The 21,059-nt window shown below is 37.6% G+C and overlaps 1 protein-coding gene across 2 annotated transcripts in view; it reads left to right on the top strand.

Annotated features, from left to right (window-relative positions):
- The window catches only part of LOC108276491 (voltage-dependent T-type calcium channel subunit alpha-1I), an 84,383-nt gene that overhangs the window by 42,245 nt on the left and 21,079 nt on the right, over positions 1-21,059 (top strand). For both annotated transcript variants that reach the window (XM_047150857.2, XM_047150859.2), the window contains exons 13-30: positions 455-545; positions 1,042-1,202; positions 2,529-3,008; positions 4,530-4,630; positions 6,168-6,291; positions 8,038-8,106; positions 9,339-9,517; positions 9,754-9,880; positions 10,195-10,320; positions 11,235-11,324; positions 12,175-12,367; positions 13,538-13,689; positions 14,227-14,336; positions 14,873-15,006; positions 15,093-15,163; positions 17,752-17,830; positions 19,108-19,229; positions 20,427-20,840. In XM_047150857.2, the coding sequence (XP_047006813.2) occupies positions 455-545; positions 1,042-1,202; positions 2,529-3,008; positions 4,530-4,630; positions 6,168-6,291; positions 8,038-8,106; positions 9,339-9,517; positions 9,754-9,880; positions 10,195-10,320; positions 11,235-11,324; positions 12,175-12,367; positions 13,538-13,689; positions 14,227-14,336; positions 14,873-15,006; positions 15,093-15,163; positions 17,752-17,830; positions 19,108-19,229; positions 20,427-20,840 (2,823 nt within the window). The remainder of the gene's footprint in view (positions 1-454; positions 546-1,041; positions 1,203-2,528; positions 3,009-4,529; positions 4,631-6,167; positions 6,292-8,037; positions 8,107-9,338; positions 9,518-9,753; positions 9,881-10,194; positions 10,321-11,234; positions 11,325-12,174; positions 12,368-13,537; positions 13,690-14,226; positions 14,337-14,872; positions 15,007-15,092; positions 15,164-17,751; positions 17,831-19,107; positions 19,230-20,426; positions 20,841-21,059) is intronic.

Raw genomic sequence — 21,059 nt, 5'->3', positions numbered from 1 at the left:
TAGATCAAATCAGATGACCAGTGTATTTGTTTGTTTATTTGCTAATTTATTATTTTTATATATATATATATCTGGCATCTTCAGAGATCTTTCACTGGAGCTCAGGTTGATCTGAGGGTCTTCTGCCTTTTATTCTTGAGCTCTCAGGCTCGATGTCTCTGATAGTGTAACTGATTTTTATTTTTGGGAGGGTTCTAAACTGGGCTACACATGATGCAGGTAGTCAGACAGCAGGTGTAGGTTATCTCCTGAGGGAGCATGACGAACTGGGCTTTTAGGTTGTGCTCTACATCTGAGATGTGAAGGAGGGTGAGTGGGGAAGTGGGGCAGAGGAACCTCTACAGCGAGGTCACAGACAATAACACCAACATTAACCGTTCTAATCATCTGTTTAATGTTTTTTAGTGAAATACTTTCTCTCTCTCTCTTTCTCTCTCCTCTGTGTGTTAAACAGGGCGATGCTAACAGGTCATACTCGGACGATGATCGATCCTCCTGCAACTTTGACGAAAAGGAAAGAGAGAAAGATCCTCTCCAGCTATCCGGTATGAAGACCTGCAGATCTCTAATTTCACACCACTAATTTCACTTGTATAATTAATGCATGAAGGATTTTTTTAGAAATCATCTCAGCTTCATACTAAGATAAGCGATGCAGGCACACGAACCTCCTCACCAACAGATGGCACTGTTACAAGCATTACAGCAAGGTTCAGATCTTCTCAAAAGCATGACATTTTAGTCTTTACAGGTTGTTCACCTAAACAGGAAATTCTTGGTCTCATTCTGGATCAACTGCATTACTCGTGAAGGAATAGTTTTTCTTCACACTAGGTTATTTCTGCTTTTCAATCCACCCCCCTTTTTGAGCCTTATTTCCTCATCAGTCTTCTAGTAAAGTTGTGTGTAAAAGTTTTCATGGCCAAACTGAACTAGACAACAATAAAGTAAAGCATATTGTCATTAGAATAACACAATTTTGCTAAGGTGAGGTGACTGTATGAACGTACATAAATTCTTCAGTTCCTGCTCTTCTCCCAGATCCTAAAATCTGCACTCTGACCCCTAACGGACATCTGGACCTGGCACCGATGCCCAACGCCATCGGAGTTTACCCCGCTGAGCGACTAAGCTTCGCTCTGGGCTCCAGAAAGAGCAGCGTGAGTTCCCTCGGGAGAACCGGTCTGGAGCAGAGGACTCTGGTAAACACTCTTTCTGCAACACCACAAAAACTGCATAAAGCAGCACAAAGTGCCCAATAATTAGCCATCAGTTCTGTCTGCATGGATTAGCATTTAAAGCAGCACTTACATAACACTTAGGCTGCATCCAAAATCGCGTACTACCCTGCTACACAGTAGGTGAAAAGCAGTACGCCAGAGGGGTAGTATGTCTGAATTCTCAGTAGGTGAGAAAAACCCGGATGGCGTACTGCTTCCGGTGAGATTTTGCAATGTGCAACCGATGGACACTATGTAAGTCAAAAATCCCATAATGCAACGGGACTGGTGCGGACGAGCTCAGAAACAAAATGGAGGAAGACAGCACGTCGGTTCTTTAAGTATTAAACCTGGGTTAAACAGGACTCATTTAACAATACCCGAATAAATGTTTATCTTGTTGAAGGTTTAAATAAGAAAACTGTTGTCACCTTTTTCATGATCTTGGCCTTAGCCGGCCAAGCTAACGGTAACGAATTTACCTCAGCTTGTTAACCCCTCCCACATTACTAATTCAGTTAACTTACCTGATGTGCATTTTGCTGTTAGTGCGGTTGCTTTAATCTGGTGGTTCCTTTAAGATTTTTGTGCTTATGATGACATCGAAGGTCACATGACAACGCCACCATGGCAGATGTAGTATGTCCGGGATTGTAGTCATACTACACACACATACTGATCAGTATGTACTGTTTCAATGGCCTTGCAGTAGGTACTTTCATGGTACGTGATATTGGACACAGCCTTACTGCTCGGAACTTGCCGATTAGCATTAGCATACACACTACGATCGTTTAGAGAGGGACTTGTGAATCTGACCTGTTGTGATAAACTCGAGGATCATTTTCCTGTTGGAGAGGAGGCTAATTGATAAAAGAGGATACTTTTAAACTAGTTTTTTTTTAAGAAGGGGGACTCATTTCACTGCTGTACAGGTGTAAAATTTTTAGCAATGCAGAGCTTACAGAGCTTACAAACTGCAGTTTTCTGTCGTCATTCCACACAAGAGACATCATCTTTTCAAAATCTACGTGTTTTCCCGCCCTCTTTTTATTGACAGGATATAATTGGCTCTGATCATCAGATGTTTTTAAACTATTGGCCGATAGACGATAGCGGGAAAAATAGCCTAATCGTTATCGGCCAATACATCGGTGCATCTCTAGTGCATATATTATAATCCAACATAGCATGAATGAGTAAATAAAATATTTGAATATACTAATAATAAAGTATACAGTGTAAATATAAACAGATGAACAGAAGTGTGATGAAGATGTGAATTTATGTTGATTTTTGTCTCCTCAGTGTCCAGGAGGAGGAGGTTCTCTGTACAGTTGGACTCGTCCGGTTCCTCAGGGCTCGTGGAGCCGCAGGTCGAGCTGGAACAGTATGGGGCGGCTGAGTCGGAGCGTGGGGGTGGGCACAGGGGGCAGTCTGAGGGTGCGAGGCCCTCATTCATACCAAGCTGAGCATGAATCCCTCCTTTCTCCTCCTCTACACCCTCATCCTCCTCCACCGCTCTTCTCCAGACATTTCGTCCCCTGTAGGGATCGTCGCGCTCTCTCTCTGGAGCTGCCCGAGCTTCTACAGGTCCCCGGTGCGCCGCCCACATCGCTGCACTCACACCAGCGCAAGAAAAGCTTCTCAGGAGGACCAGCGGGCACGGCGGAGCATCAGGACTGCAACGGCAAGACGCCGGCAGTTCAGCAGCAGATCCTCAGTGAAGTTTATCCACAAGTCAACACTCGCAAAGACCGAGATGACCTGGAGGACGAGATCGATTACGTGAGTGAGACACGAATGTAGCGTTGTTATCAGGGGAGCAGTTTTTTTCACTGTGCACTAAGCTGACTGTCTTTTTCACATCATTAAATAAATATCATGTATTTTAATTGTAATTTTATTTAGAATTTTATTCAACATATGAAATGATAATGAAAAGGTTATCTACAAATAACGACAGACCGTTATACGAAAATATTTGGGGGTGAGGGGATGGGTGGTGGAAGGGGCATAATTGATTAATAAAAAATTTATTCATTAATAAATGAAACCTAATTATTATGCTTAATTTATTAATGAACAATACATCATGTATTTAATGTTGTGTATTTTCCAAGAGACAAGATCCTCTTCTCACTTACGTTATAGAGATAAACAGGCTTTCCCGCACAGCCACTCTCTTCCTCTCACTCTCTCTCTCTCCCTCTCTTTCTCTCTCACTCTGTTTCTGTCTCTCTATCACTCTTTCTCTCTCCCTCTCTTTCTCTCCCACTCTTTCTTTCTCCCTCTTTTTCTCTCTCTCACTCAATCTCTCCCCCTCTCTTTCTCTCTCTCTCTCCAACTGAAATAACGCACACCTTCTGACCAATCAGATTCGAGCATTCAACCATGCTGTGGTATAAATTTAGTAATATGCTGTGTAACATTGAGAAATATTTTCGATATTATACAATTTTACAAAAAAACAACAACAACAACAACAACCAACAACTAAACCAATTTTTTTCATGTTGTACCAGTTTTGGCCACAGGGGGCAGGATGTGAGTAAAGTGTAGCACACTAGCTGTTAGCTAATATTTGCTATGCAGGTTTTTATTAACAAAATATCAAAACATACTCTGTGTTGTATGCTTGTGTTGAAGTTATCAACAGCAGCATCGATAATAAGTGTGTAACGAACCAAATAAAGAAAGTTTATACTTGATATAATCTGGTTTGAGGAACATGGAACTTGTGAACAAAGAAATTGTGTTACATTTTTATGATGGATGAAACAAAAATATAGAGTTGGATTTTTGCACTCTTCTGTACACTATAGAGAATTTCTTTATCGGATTTAAATGAATATAAAATCTCTCAGACATTTCACAGAACCCAGAACACAGAAGAAGAAAAATGCTGCCAATGTGCTGAGTGGAGAGATTTTTTCTTCTTCAGTGAACAATGACCGATTTCTATATAACGCACAATCACACTGAATAATTAATGACAGCGTTGAGGAGGAAATTGAGCAGACGATGGTGCACACGTTTTAATTTACAACCACTCACATGTTTGTATGTAATTAAAGAACAGTGTTGTGGTTCTCTTCTGTTGATCACATGGTGGTGGTGGTGTTCATAACAGGAATACATTTCTCACCATTTGCTTCATCATTAAGTCTCATTTACAAACTCGTGCTTTTCCCTGACTGACGGACGGAGCCACTTGTTGAGTAACGCCGGGGTGAAAATAAGAGCAATGTGTGATTAAAGTGTTTATTAGAAATGTATTTTTTGTTTTGTTTTTGTTTCTCTGTGCAGAGTTTGTGCTTCAGGATCCAGAAGATGATTGAAGTTTATCGTCCTGACTGGTGTGAGACGAGAGAGGACTGGAGTGTTTTCCTCTTCTCCCCTCAGAACAAGTCAGTTTCGACACTCATCCATCTCCTGATGTTAGCATAACAAGCCCAGATTAGCCGAGATTAAGTGTACAATTGAACTATAAATATTAATAGCAATAATAATAATAATTCTTACTGTATATTTCACTTAGTACAACACATTCTGTGTACAATCTCTGTAATTAAGCATTCATTATTATTATTACACTTTAACACGTATACATTAACAAGCAAATACCACTGAGATAGCAACATATGGTTGGCTGCAAAAGTTTGCACCCCCCTCCCCTTAATTTCCTGGTGAAAATAATTAATTCTGTTTATATTAAATAGCATTGCTAAATATATCCCAGTTAATATCACTGTTCGTTTATTAAATCTGAATCTCACTGACTATAAACTCTCACTACATGTTCACTGGAAGTCTTATTTGAGATGTGAAAAACTGCTCACAGGTTCAGAAACGATGTGGATTTTGTGGTCAGTGTAAATCTCATGCTCGACCTTTCTCAAAGATGCGCAAGGGGATAATGTGGTGTTCTGCTGCTTGCTAATGTGAACGTAGAGTTAGTGAACACACACATGCCACAGACACAATCAATAGTCGTGATGGGTTGTTAGTACCTAGGAGATGGGTTTGATTTGGTTATCGATCAGTGTTAGTGAGACAACATCCAGTTTTTCCCACCTCTGAGCATTGTGGAGGAAATGTCTTAAACATACCTCTGTGTGTGAATACGTGCATGTGCGATTGCTGCACTTTATTCATCCTATTCACCAGACCATCCACATTTTACAGGAAAAGGCCTGTAAAATCTATTTTAAGCACTCTTTATTAACCCTTTATTAACTCTTTGTTAAACAAATCATACTTATGAAACAGGAACACAGCACCAGCTCCTGTACTCTGGAATTTCAATTTTACAGAAATATGTAAATATTTAGTTTGTGGTACCGTGATTAAAGAGGATTTTCTATTCTATTAAAACTCTATTCTACAGAACCCCTGAGCAGACCTTTGAGAAAAAAAAAAAACAAAAAAACAAAAAAAACACAAACATTAAAAAAAGGAAAATTTTCATACGTACACCAAATTTTTTTCTGAAAGAAGAGCACATGGTTTATGTTTTTTAGGTAATTATCGTGTACTCACCACTTACTTTCTCAATGTCTTTCACAAAACAATAATTGTGAAAATTGAATATAATTTTTAGTATGTATGTACAAATTAGTTTTGTTGTTTTTATTTATTTTGTTTGGTTTTTGGTGCCTACAGTTCTGTTCTGTTCTGAGTTTCTTCACTGTCTTCCTTTTCATCTTGTAACACATTTTGATATGCAAATGTTTATAAAAATCCGTGAATATGCAAATCAGCCAGTGACATGACTTTGAGACTTTTAGTGACTTTCTGAATTACTTTTTTTTTTTCCTGAAAAGAGGTTTAAGACAGTCACTTAAAGGCCTGAGGGAAGCAGTTTTACTTTCACGTGGAGTACTGTGTCATTGTGTAATTGTCTTTTATTTTTGCCTTCTGATATTATTTTTTTATTGTTTTCAGGTTCAGATTGATGTGCCAGTCCATCATAGCCCATAAGCTGTTTGACTACGTGGTATTGGCCTTCATCTTCTCCAATTGCATCACTGTGGCTCTGGAGAGACCCAAAATCCTCCAGGGCAGTTTGGTACGACCCACAAGTTAAACGCTAAGCACTAAGCGCTAACCGCTAACAACTATTTAATTCTCAAAGTGCAATCTGGGAACCTCCAGGGGGCTGTACAGCATAGCATCGATGTTTCTTTGTTTTGTTTTTTGTTTTGTTCTTAGATTTTGTTACAGTTGTGGAAAACTCACCACTCATCATAATTAAATTTATATTTATTACTCTGTCTAAAATTAATTATTGTTACAGTAATCTGAATCTAATAACAAATTTAATAGAAACGCGTTCTGTGAGTGTAAAATTCAGCACTGTAAAACCAGATAAGTTCATTTAACTCCAAAAATTTGAGGAAACTAATTACCTCAAAATTTTTAAGTTGATAAATCAATTTCTTTAAGCCAAATACACTTAAATATAACAAATATTTAACTCAAACTTGTTATATTTAAGTGTATTTGGCTTAAAGAAATTGATTTATCACCTTAAAAATTTTGATTTAATTAGTTTCCTCAAATTTTTGGAGTTAAATGAACTTATCCGGTTTTACAGTGAGGAATAAAACCTCTGTGCCTGCAATGTGTAGCGCAAATATTATTGTGCGCATTTAAATAATGCGTCTGGTATTTAGTAGTTGTTGGGTTATGGTTATAAAATAAAGGTTATAATGCAGATCTGGTGTTATTGTGCGTTATAATAAAGACTTTAAGTAATGACGCCTGTATGAACAAATTCACTAAGCAGCAACTCTAATACTACGGCAGAACTGCATGTGATAGTTTCTCTGATTAAATATGTGTTTATCAGAAATTCATTATGTTATCAGAGCTGACTTACTGTAATGGCCGTGCTCTCTGGGTGGGAGGGGCATACTCTCTCTGCCCTGTCAATCACAGTGACACTGGCCAATCATGGATGTCTGTGAGCTCATGCATGAACAAGCACTTTCCTCTGAGTGTATCACCTAAACGTTACATTTTGACTTGTGCACATTAACTCAGATGTCACGTATTGGAGTTGAGGACAGATGCAAATGCAGATAAGAGCTTTATTATAGGACAGGCACAGGCAGACAATTCCAAATCGTGAAACATAGACGTGGTCATAAACAGGCAATAGGTCAGGCGATCGGCAAACGGGCATAAACGAGGCGAAACGAGAATCGAAAACGAGGGCTAGAACAAGATCAAAACTAGGACACAAAACACAATGCACAAATGCTTAGTATACGGAAAACACACGTAATAATTTCAAACAGTATCTCTTATGTGTGGTGTGATTGTGTGTGAGATTGGATGCACATTTGCGATTAGAATGAAAGTGAGTTTTCTGGGAATTGCGGTCTATGGCGGCCATGTTTGTAGGCCGCAGTGCAGGATGGGAAATGCAGTCACTGGGCTGCTGTGATATGACACCAGAGTACAGCTCAGGTTTCCCTCAGACTGCAGTAGCTGACGTTTCCTCCACCGCTGCCTAAACTCCCTGATATTATTGTCTATAATAATATTATATTTTAATGATTTATGTAACCTGCTTTATTATTAATCCTAATGATGCTTCATAACACATTCATACAGACATTACAGGATATTATATATAGATGCACTATAACATGTTAGAAATTAAGGAATCATGTGTTATGTATTATGAATTTTATATACATGAGTATATAATGCTGATCATATCTGTGCAAAATCATACAAAGAAGTAACGTGTGTGTGTGTGTGTGTGTGTGTGTGTGTGTGTGTGTGTGTGTGTGTTTGTGTGTAGGAGAGGCTTTTTCTCACCATCTCTAATTACATCTTCACTGCTATCTTCGTGGGTGAGATGACTCTAAAGGTAAATGTGATATTTATGATAATTTCATGTCTCCATGAAACTGCAGTGTAAACATCATCATGAAGTGTTTCAGGATAAACAGGCAGCAGCATCATTCTCCTCTCATGCTCTTCTCATTCTCCTCTCATGATCCTCTCATTCTGTTCTCGTTCTCTTCTTCTCATTCTGTTCTCGTTCTCTTCTTCTCTTCTCATTCTCCTCTCATTCTGTTCTTGTTCTCTTCTCCTTTTCTCATTCTCCTCTCATTCTCCTCTCATTCTGTTCTTGTTCTCGTCTCCTTTTCTCATTCTCCTCTCATGATCCTCTCATTCTGTTCTCGTTCTCTTCTTCTCATTCTGTTCTCGTTCTCTTCTTCTCTTCTCATTCTCCTCTCATTCTGTTCTTGTTCTCTTCTCCTTTTCTCATTCTCCTCTCATTCTCCTCTCATTCTGTTCTTGTTCTCGTCTCCTTTTCTCATTCTCCTCTCATGATCCTCTCATTCTGTTCTCATTCTCCTCTCATTCCGTTCTCATTCTGTTCTCATTCTCCTTTCATAATTCACTCATTCTGTTCTCATTCTCCTCTCATTCTGTTCTCATTCTCCTATCATAATCCTCTCATTCTGTTCTCATTCTCTTCTCCTTCTAATCTCATTCTCATCTCATGATCCTCTCATTCTGTTCTCGTTCTCTTCTTCTCTTCTCATTCTCCTCTCATTCTGTTCTTGTTCTCTTCTCCTTTTCTCCTTCTCCTCTCATGATCCTCTCATTCTGTTCTCATTCTCCTCTCATTCTGTTCTCATTCTGTTCTCATTCTCCTTTCATAATCCACTCATTCTGTTCTCATTCTCCTTTCATAATCCACTCATTCTGTTCTCATTCTCTTCTCATTCTTTTCTCATTCTCCTCTCATGATCCTCTCATTCTGTTCTAATTATCTTCTCATTCTCCTCTCATTCTGTTCTCGTTCTCTTCTCCTTTTCTCATTCTCCTCTCATGATCCTCACATTCTCTTCTCCTTCTCTTCTTGTTCTCCTCTCATGTTCCTCTCATTCTCCTCTCGTTTTCCTCTAATTCTCCTCTCATGTTCCTTTCATTCTCCTCTCATTCTCTTCTCATGATACTCTCATTCTCCTATCATGTTCTTCTCATATTCCTCTAATTCTCTTCTCTCTCTCTCTCTCTCTCTCTCTCTCTCTCTCTCTCTCTCTCTCCCTCTCTCTCTCTCTCTCTCTCTCTCTCTCTTTCTCTCAGGTGGTTTCAATGGGATTATACCTGGGTGATCAGGCGTACCTGCGCAGCAGTTGGAATGTCCTTGACGGTTTTTTGGTTTTCGTCTCGTTGATTGACATTGTGGTGTCGATGGCAGGCGGAGCTAAGATCCTGGGGGTTCTAAGGGTTCTCAGGCTTCTGCGCACACTGCGCCCTCTCAGGTATGGAAGAGGAACTACAGGAGATGAAGAGGATGTAGCAGTACACTCTTAAAAACAAAATATTTCCATAAGGCTCTTTGGCTGTTTACAGTTATTCATGTGGATAAATAGTAGATAAATATTAAGAAAGTTTAACTAAAGCATGATTATTTGCTCCATCAGCACAGTGGCGTGGTGATGTGTCGATAAGAACACATTTTTCTCTTTGTTTATTTATTTATTTGTCTTTTTCTTAGGGTGATCAGTCGAGCTCCTGGCCTCAAGCTCGTAGTGGAGACTCTGATTACGTCTCTGAAGCCCATCGGGAACATTGTTCTCATCTGCTGTGCTTTTTTCATCATCTTTGGTATCCTTGGAGTCCAGGTACAGAGCCTGAGGCCTTCTCTTTCTCTCCGGCTATCTTCTTCATCCTTCCTTTTATTCTATTCTTTATTTTCCTGCTTTACATTTACATTTATGCCACTTTCACTCCATAAATTCCACTTTGATTTGATTTGAATGTATCTTTACAGTGTATTTTTCACCTCTTTATTTCTTGTGATTTGTCCATTTTTTCCTCTCACATTGCTGTGTTTTTTTTTTTTCATGCCTGACTTTGACAAGGTTGTCAGAAATGAAAAAAATAATCTGTGCAATTCTGACTTACTCAATTTGGTGTTTCTGTTTCACCTCGACAGCTTTTCAAAGGAAAATTCTTCTACTGCCTGGGTCTGGATGTCAGAAACATCACCAACAAGTCTGACTGCCTGCTTGCCAATTACAAGTGGGTTCATCACAAGTACAACTTCGACAATCTGGGACAGGTGAGCTCCATTCACACGCTCTTTATTTCAACTAACATTGTTTTTTTTATGTCTCATTCACTTCCAAAAACATCATCCATCATTTCTTTTCTTTTTTTTCCCTTTCTTCCAGTGAAGGTCACTTTACAAAGTAACAATATTATCATTTATAAATTAATAATGAATTTTAAAAAAGACATATCATGATAAAAATTATTTTCTAATTTGTAAAGTAACCTTATTACAATTTTGTAAATAATAAATAACACTTGAAATTTTCTTATAATTTGTAAAGATTTCATCATTTCTAAAGTAACAATGTTGCAATTTTGTAACGTAACCATGCTAAAATGTGTAAATAATAATCATCATCATCATCATCATCATAATGATAAAAAATTATTAATTTTAAAGTAACAGTAAAGTATCCTTTCTAAAATATTTGCATTGGTCTGCACTTATATAGCACTTTTTTAACCTTAGCGGTTCCAAAGTGCTTTACACTGGTTCTCATTCACCCATTCGCCCATTCACACACACACACTCACATACCAGTGGTAGCAGAGCTGCCATGCAAGGCGCTAGCTTGCCATCGTGAGCAACTTGGGGTTCAGTGTCTTGCCCAAGGACACTTCGGCATGTGGAGTCATGTGGGCTGGGAATCGAACTGCCAACCCTACAATTAGTGGACAACCCACCCTACCAACTGAGCTGACATTTATAACAATAAGTGACAAAAGTACATTTGTACAGGTTTTATAATTTCTAAATTAACAGTGTTGCATTTTGCAAAGTAAAATGTTACTAAAATAATTTTATTACTTTCATTAAGTAATAATGTTTATACTTAGTGTCTGTGTGCCGTTATTCTGTCCTAACTCTTCCTACAGAATCTGTGACGTTATTATTTGTTTTGCTCTTTTTTTCCCCCTCAGGCCCTCATGTCCCTATTTGTCCTCGCATCCAAGGACGGTTGGGTCAACATCATGTATCACGGTCTGGATGCAGTCAGTGTGGACCAGCAGGTACACGTTCTCCTTCGAAACCCTCCTCATGGTGCCATTACTTTACACTCGCAAAAACTAGGACTCCAGCTCCCACATCATCTTGTAACTTAAATAAATTCCTGTCCCAGGGAATAGAATCCCAAATACAGACCAAACCTTCAATTAGCTTTAATAAAACTGTCTTTTTTTAAATATTGCACTTTTCAATATATATATATATATATGTGTGTGTGTGTGTGTGTGTGTGTGTGTGTGTATATATATGTGTTGCTTTTTTATTTTAGTTTTATTTCACTTTTTTTTTTCTCCATATTTTGTGTTATTTTTATGGTCTTTTATTTTTTCTCTTCACCAGAAGAAGTGTGCACATGCTGGTTGTCTGCATTTTTATCAAATAGCGTCACGTCTGTAAACAAACATGCAATTCTGATCACAAAATCTCCTCCTGCTGTTGCCGTCTCGAAAAATAATAACAACCTGATTATTCTCCAGTCTCCTTTCTGCTCCACACTTTTCACCAAATCATCTATTTGCGTAATCAGAAATTGGAAACTAAACACTGTGTGTAATTTTCCTCCTCTGAGCACTGGGTTTGTATTGAAGCCATCAGTAGTTTTCTCTCCTGGACGCTGCAGCACCTGATTCAGGCTCGACCTCTGTTCACTGGTGTGATAACCAGCCGAATATCTCACACGCCTCACTTCATCTCACAATAATTCAACCAATTTCCTCCACCATTTACCGTTCTGCTCTTCCCCTAGCTTCAAATTGATCAGATTGGATCGCGACGTGAACCTCTGTGTGTTATCTCATCTCTCGTCCGCTTTTCCATCTTACCGCTCTGTTTTTCTGCTCGTTCTTTTATTAGCCGATCACCAACAACAATCCATGGATGCTGCTGTACTTCATCTCCTTCCTCCTCATCGTCAGTTTCTTCGTGCTCAACATGTTTGTGGGTGTGGTGGTGGAGAACTTCCACAAGTGCCGACAGCACCAGGAGGTGGAGGAGGCCAAAAGAAGGGAGGAGAAGCGACTCCGGCGCATGGAGAAGAAGAGACGGAGTAAGAAACTAGTTGCAGTGATTTCTTTATATGTGATAATTCAGAGACTTTGCTGCTAATTAGAGATTTTCATGCAGAATTAACTTGGTTATTGCTCTGAGGAAATAGCACCTTAAAGGTTCTAGAACCTTGCTAGTGTTTTCTGATCAGAAAGGGCTCCAAGTACAACGCCTTTTTTGGAAGGCGCCAAAACAAGGTTCTTCATTATCCAATGAACAACCTGTATATTGAACCCATAAGGATTTTTTTTCATTCATCACCAGTCCTCAGAGGTTCTGTGTTGAAACCCTACAACAAAGTGTTTTCTTTTCTGAACCATTTGTTGGAAGCTAAGAACCATTACTTATCCAACAAACCCTTAAAGAACCTTTTCTTTCTAAAATTGCACATTCTTAAAAGAGTTAGAACCCTTAAGATACTCCGGATGCCAACCCACAGGTCTCATTAAAGGTTATATGTAGAACCCTACAATAAAGTGTTTTATTAGAAATACTGTAGTTCCTAGTAGAACCTTTTTTGGAACATAAGAACTCTTAATTAGCCACGGAACGATTAAAGAACCCTTGAACAACCTTTTTTGTATTGGAGTGTGTGTATTAACTCTATAAGTGTGCCGTGCAAAATTCTAAATTATTGCTAATTATTTTCATCTCAATATCTAGAACATTTAGGTTGTTGTTACTTGGCACACTATTTGAATTAAAGGGTTCTTTAAAGGTTCTGTAAGGGTTCTGGCTCGACGTAGAACCATTTCTGATAGGGAAACAGTCTGTTTTGGGTTTCTGCATAGAACGAAGGACTACTGAAGAACCCTTAAGGAACATAACATTCTAAGCACCTCTGTTGATAATGCATTCATTTTATTTATTCTAACTCCGCCCCCTTTTTAAAATAATGACATCACTCCTAATCAGTTTACGCCCACACTGATGATCACAAACCTGCATAAAATATTTCACACACCATTTTTTCAACACAATTTCAGGTATAAATGTAATTTAATTTAATCACAAGAGAAATTATATTTAATCATATGGATTTAATGCCACAGACATTGGTAAGATAAATAAAATTTCTGAGAGTTGTTGATTTTATTAATTTATTATGAACTTTTTTTTTTATTTGACTTATTATTATTTATTTTTTTTATTTGACTTTATTTTATTTTAGAAGCCCACAAGCTGCCGTATTACGCCAGTTACAGTCACGTCCGCCTGATGATCCACAACCTGTGCACCAATCACTACCTGGACCTCTTCATTACCTTCATCATCTGTGTGAATGTGGTGACCATGTCTCTGGAGCACTACAGTCAGCCTCATGTGAGTGTGTGTTCTACTGATCTCATTAGAACCTGTGTGTTAGAACAGGAACAGGTTCGATTTCATCATTTATTAAAGCAAACAGCAAATACATTTCAGTGATCTTTCAGGAACACAGATACTGTAGATATACTGTTTAAGAAATGCTCTTACACCACGGCACTGTTAAATCCTGCATCCTGATTGGTCAGAAGACGTTGATTAGTTGATTACATTGTGCTTTCTATACTAACAGCTCATTCACAGGGACTTGTATGGCACATAAACAGTAAGTAACATGTATGGAAGGAGTCTCCAGTGTCAGCTCTTTGTAACAGTCAGAAGTAAAGCTGTAACTTTAAGTTTTCTGATATCAGAAGATATACAGAATGAAATAAATGTGAAGAACACACATTACACACAATCCCAATAGTATTCACGTTGTAGAGACTATTTCTGCTGCAGTATATTTTTATTCTCTCATTTTCACTGCTCTATTCTTCTCTCCTTCTCTTTTTCTCTCTCTCTCTTTCTCTCTCGCTCTCTTCTTGCTCTCAGTCTCTGGAGATCACTCTCAAGTACTGTAATTATTTCTTCACCAGCACCTTTGTGCTCGAGGCCGTGCTGAAACTCATCGCATTTGGCTTCCGACGCTTCTTCAAAGACAGGTACAGCACACACACACACACACACACATACACACACGCACATGCGCATACACATACACGCATATGCACGCGCACACACACACACACACACACACACACACAGAAAGTGTACTGACTGCCAGATTCTCTGCCTATTAATCAGACTCTCTAATGGATTTAATAGATTAATTACCGGAATTTCAAACTTGTCATCATTGGAAAAGTTACTCCTGTATGTTTTTATAGTTGCATTGTTTGTACAATGAATTTGCGTTTTTATTTATTTTTTATTTTTTTGCTTAAACTGGTTGCTTAGCAACAGTATTTAGAGTGGTTTTGTTTGGGCCTAGGAGTAACTTTAGTATACTGTATCCACTATAACTTAAAGAAGAACAGGAACTAAACTATCTTGTGTATAAGAGGAATAAAACACTCTGGGATGTGCTGCTATAAGAAAATAATGAACTTCAGGTTGATAACAGTAAGTCTACTTTATCAATCATAGCTCTGTGTGTGTGTGTGTGTGTGTGTGTGTGTGTGTGTGTGTGTGTGTGTAGGTGGAATCAGTTGGATCTGGCTATAGTTCTGCTCTCAGTGATGGGCATCACACTGGAGGAGATTGAGATCAGTGCCGCCTTACCCATCAACCCCACCATCATCCGCATCATGAGGGTTCTGCGCATCGCTCGTGGTTAGTGTACATCACTCCCTCACACACACACACACACACACGCACACACACACACTTTCCACACTGTCTCCTGTGTTTTTTTGCAGTGCTGAAGCTGTTAAAGATGGCGACGGGGATGAGAGCTCTGCTGGACACAGTGGTACAGGCTCTACCTCAGGTAAACACACACACACACAGACACAAACACACTATATCAGCTATCAGTGTTTACCTATTTATAATTTTCTCATCCGTAAATTCATCAATGTTCTGAAAGTTCTTTCATGAGCCCGAGAAATGTGACATATTTGTGCACATGCTTTCTAAACATCTCAGTGGAAGTGAATGATCCTTTATTTATACACACACAAATGCACACACACACGTCGCTTTCATCTCCGATAATAGATTTCTGTCCAAAGCATCTTGTTTCTGGAGGAACTGTATGTTATTACAGACTCCTGAGCCCTCACACTTATTACTGTTATACACCTGCATTATAATTCTATATATATTTCCCATGAGCGTGTCTCAATTCAACCTGCAGCGGCTCATCTAACGAACTTTCCTCCAACCGATAACGTGAGCAGAAAGGGCGAGGTGGTGCTGTAGAGAGCTGTAGTACAGAGCTCCTCTGTGAATATTGATCCAGAGTTCATTAGAGCAGGAGTGTGTGATTTATTCCACTCAGTCTGAGAGATAATTAATGCTCAAGATGATTAATGACACCAGCGTGTGGTCCGGCCCTTGTTTTACAGATCTACAGCCGTCACACAGACATTCTGTCTGAAGCTAATTATAATTATTATTAATAAGGTATTTTGTAAATTGTTTATAGACTGAATAATCACTGCAAAGATTCCTAAGGAAAAAAAAATCACTCTCAAAATGAACTTTTGAGAGGCTGAAATGAACACCCACAAAAACTATTTAAATATTCATTTCTTTACTTTATTTGCACACGACATCATTTAGGCAGTCATTTTTAATTTAATGCTCACCACACACTGTTCGATTTAGTAATGAATAAAACAAATGAATGGCAATTCATTCTTTGTTTCTAATACACACCCCCTCACCAGAAAAATGAATGAATCATTGAATGAGTGAACAACTGATTTAAATGATTCAAATCTCTCAAAAGAATTGCTTTGCACATTACTGTGATTTGAATCACATTCAAAATTATTCAAATCACTAAAGAGAATCACCACAGTGTGACTTCACTAAAATATTTGCGTTATTTAGTGAATTGAACTGAATGATTCAAATCTCTTAAAGAACACAATAGGTGCTCAATAGAACAAAATGATTCGAACCATTATAAAGAATCATTATTATTAGTGTTACACACTATTATATTTGAATAATGTTAGTATACTGAACAAAATGATTTGAATCACTAAAAAGAATCATTATCAAAGTAACTCACTATAATATTGAATAACTAATGAATTGAACAAAATTATTCAAATCACTAAAAAGAATCATTATCAATGTGACTCACTATTTTATTTAAATTATGTTAGTGTACTGAACAAAATGATTTGAATCACTAAAAAGAATCATTATCAATGTAACTCACTATTATATTTGAGTTATGTTAGTGTACTGAACAAAATGATTCGAATCACTAAAAAGAATCATTATCAAAGTAACTCATTATAATATTTCAATAACTAATGAATTGAACAAAATGATTCAAATCACTAAAAAGCTTCATTATAAATGTGACTCACTATAAAATTTTAATATTGTTAGTGTACTGAACAAAAATATTCAAATCACTAAAAAGAATTATGCTCATCACTATTAATGTGACTAAAGCATTAGAATATCTTTAGTGAATTGAAATAAATGAGCTGAATCACTAAACCTTCTAGCTAGCATTGTGCAGAGAGGGGCAATGGATTTTTATTATGATGCCAAGCCAGATAGAACAAAAAATGAACGGTTGTTTATTGTTAAACGCGTATTTTGCAGTAATATTAGAACTAAGATAAAATGTTATGACCCGCCGTAGTCCTAATTTCCGATGCAGACCTTTAAATTAAGAACACATGCGGCATGTAGTGGCAGGTTTATGCATTTCAGAGTGGCACTTGCACTTAGCTTGTTGTTTATAAGCCTCGTTGACACTTTAAATGATTAAACGATCAGCATTGTGCTAGTTTTGCGAATTAGCATTACAGTTTGAGCATTTTGTGTATTTAGCTTCCTCTTGTAACTCATCTTTCTGTGTAATTAGCGTCACTTAGCCATGCTGTTAGTGCATTAGTGTTACATTTTTTATGTAGTTTCATTTTAGCTCCAGCTGCAGAATATCTGTATCAGTTGTGGAGGGGTGTGTGTGTGTGTGTGTGTGTGTGTGTGTGTGTGTGTGTGTGTGTGTGTGTGTGTACGTGTGCATTAGCAACCTTTTATTCAGCTCGCTTATTTATATTCACATTATTAAAGTTGTGCTTTATTAAACTCTGGGGAAGGTATAGGTGAAGCGTTTGAGTGACCTGCAGAGCGATTTTAATCGCATCATATTTTACACGACCGCTGAGTTCACTCACTTGACTCTTACACTTGTGAATATTTCATGGTGCCCAAGGGGAATGAGCAACTCTTCTTTATTATGCCAAATAGAAAAATGTCCTGTCTGGTGTTTTCCCTCATGTCCTGATGTGCACGTCCCTCGTGTGTTCTTTTTGTCTCCGTTTTTTTTTTTTTTTTTTTTAAAGAGGAATCTATATATAAAATGCACGTTTTATTGTTCAGGTGGGAAACCTCGGCCTCCTCTTTATGCTGCTCTTCTTCATCTACGCTGCATTAGGAGTGGAACTGTTTGGAGAACTTGGTAAAGAAAAAAAAACATTTAATTACTTTTATTTCTTGATATTGTGATGTCATAATCTATCCCACTGTAGCATAATATTATATTATATAACTGCAAGGTACCTTCAGCAAACACAGCATTATTGGTTGTTGGATATTTTCCTGTTAAAGAACCTTTGAAGAACCCTTCCAGTCCCACAACAGTTTAGTTAAATGTTAAATTCCTGAAAGTTTTAGATATACAAAGAATATACAGAGCAGTAAATTGTTAATACACTTAATACATAAACTCTTGGAAACAGTGGGCTCTTCAAGAATTCAAGTTAAGAATTCAGGGGATAATTAAGGCTTCTTAGCTTACAAAAAATGGGTTCTACTTTAAACTTTAAGCATTCCCACAGAGGGTTCTAGATTTTTGAGTGTGTACAGCATTTAGTTAAACATGTGATGGTAATTGGGTTCTTTGATGAAGGGTTCTTTAATGATTTATTGGATAATTAATGGCTCTTAGCCTCCTTACCAGTTCTACATGGAACCCTTTCTGAAAGTTAGATACTCTGTTCTAGGGTTCTAGGTAACCTATATGGAACCCCAGAGGGGCAACCAAAAAAACCCTTAAGGATTTTATGCACCGTTTTTTCTTCACCGTTTTTTATACATTGTTTTCCTCTTCAGGGTTTATTGACTAATTTAGGCTTTTTAGCTTCTATAAAAGGGTGCTGCTTGATAGTGCTTCAACACTGTCATAGGGTTCTATGTAGAGGATTTAAAAGTTCCCCATATGGAAAAGTGAAGATGGGGTAAAAGTTTTGCACATTTTTGTGGAAAGGGTTCTTCAACCATTCACTGGACTATTCAGGGTGTTTTTTTTTTGTTTTTTTTAAATAATCAGTTCTACTAGGGATCCTTTCTGATGAGAAAGTGCTTTTTAATAGGGTTCTGTTGTAATCTTCAAGGTTTCAACCAGCGGGGACTGAAGAACCCTTAAAGATTCTATATAATTTGAGAGTGTACAGCTTTCTCTAAGGGTTGTTTTATGGGTTCATTAGGTTGTTTTGTTTTTTTTTTTTGGCATCCAAAAAAATTATAAGTAAAAACATTTCCTGATAGAAAATTTAAGGGTTCTCCCTGAGGAAGAGAGTGTACCCATGTTTTTGACTGCAATATAAAATCTTAAATTCACATCCCCACATTCTTCTGAAGTGTTAAGAATATACTCACAGTGAGAACAGAGAACCCCAGTACCGGGTGGCTTAATGTGAGCTATGTTATGGTTCTTGATCACTGTGTGTGTTACAGTGTGTAATGAGGATTATCCGTGTGAGGGGATGAGTCGACACGCCACCTTCGAGAACTTCGGCATGGCATTCCTCACACTCTTTCAAGTGTCCACGGGTGATAACTGGAACGGCATCATGAAGGTAGCGCGGTGTTCTCTTTTAGGTTCTTTGTATTTCACAGTGTTTTAGTCTGATGATGAAAAACGCTTATCAGATCCACAGCTCATGGTATCAGACATCTGAAATGCGATTGTGCTTTGACTGATCGAAGGTATAATTTCATCGTGAGCTGAAAATACCAGCAAACATTTGTGTTTGAGTTTGGTGCTTTTACAGTCTTGTCATATTTCAGGTGAGATGTGATTTCCTCTGTCAGGAAATATCGAAAAAAAAATATCTTGGAAACTTTTTATTGAAAAAAAGCCCTTTTATATCACACATACACTTCATTTCTCTTTATCTATATTTTTTGCTTCTTTCTGAATTTCTCACTTATCAGTTAGGGCAATAAAGAAGGAAAGAAGAGCGATAAAAAATATTATTTTACTCCTGTCTTTGTGCACACAAGTCCTTAATTAAGGACACAGCTATATTAAAAATAATACGTTTATGAATAAAAATATACTTTTAGTTTAAAATACTCAACAACAACAAAAAAACAAAAGTGCAAAAATTATCATTTCATATTTGATTTTGTAATAAGATAATAAACATATATATATATATATATATATATAAAGTCTATCTTTATCTATTTTTGTACATCTTATATTTTATATGACATGCACCACAAAAAAAGGATTACAGTAAAAAGAAATAAACATTTAGAAGGATAGCAAATAAAACTTCAATAAAGGGGAAAAAAATAATACAATTGATCAATAACTGTTTTCAATGTGATAAAATAAATAAATAAATAAATAAATAGCAATTTAAAAGAAGAGGGAATAATAATATTATTTTTTAAGAAAATGTCCGATATGATGATATGATGACCTGTAGGAGTACACAACATTTTGGAAAAAAAACTAAGAACAGTTTAATAATAATAATAATAATAATAATAATAATAATAATAATAATAATATACGTACTTAATGACTTTATATTTATTTGACAATAGTTAATATATTAGTTAAGATATTTAGCTTTTTTTAAACAACATTTAAACATTTTTAAATGGTAAGAAAATTTAACAGGAGGAAAGGAGGGAAATAAAATTAAAAAATTATGTTATTTAAAGAAATGAAAGGAAGTAAACATTTTGATGTGAACAGGGGATTTATGAGTGTATCAGTGTGGTTTATAACGTGTGTGTGTGTGTGTGTGTGTGTGTAGGACACGCTGCGTGAGTGCCCCTCAGGCGAGTATAGCTGTAACCCGAGCCTGCAGTTCATCTCTCCACTCTACTTTGTGAGCTTCGTGTTGACGGCGCAGTTCGTCCTCATCAATGTGGTGGTGGCTGTGTTAATGAAGCACCTCGACGACTCCAACAAGGAGGCACAAGAGGAGGCCGAGATGGACGCTGAGATTGAAATGGAGCTAGCACATGGTGCCCTCTGCTGCATGGGAGGTCTGGCTGGAGCTGGAGGAGGAGCTGTTGGTGGAGCTGGAGCTGGAGGAGGAGGGAAGAGAGGCGGTGAAGGAGAGAAGCAGGGAGGTGGAGGGAGTGGAGGAAGCTCTGGAGCTGCACCACATTCACCAGGAGAACATAAAACTAACAGCTCCAACAAACTGTACTCACCTGTACAGGTACAACACAATCTGTGTGATGGATGGATGGATGGATGGATGGATGGATGAACAAATAAGCACAATCGAATGCAGGAACCTTTGAATGGATGAATCAGTGGTGACTGTTGCAAAGATGGATGGGCCAAAAGAGACAGCAGATGGATTGATGGATGGATATATGGGTTATGAATGAATGAATAGATGGATGGATGGATGGATGGATGGATGGATGGAGGC

Source organism: Ictalurus punctatus, chromosome 2 (genome assembly GCF_001660625.3).
Source record: "Ictalurus punctatus breed USDA103 chromosome 2, Coco_2.0, whole genome shotgun sequence".
NCBI lineage: Eukaryota > Metazoa > Chordata > Actinopteri > Siluriformes > Ictaluridae > Ictalurus > Ictalurus punctatus.
Note: the sequence above shows the minus strand (reverse complement) of the source record. Positions and strands in the feature narration are given on the sequence as shown.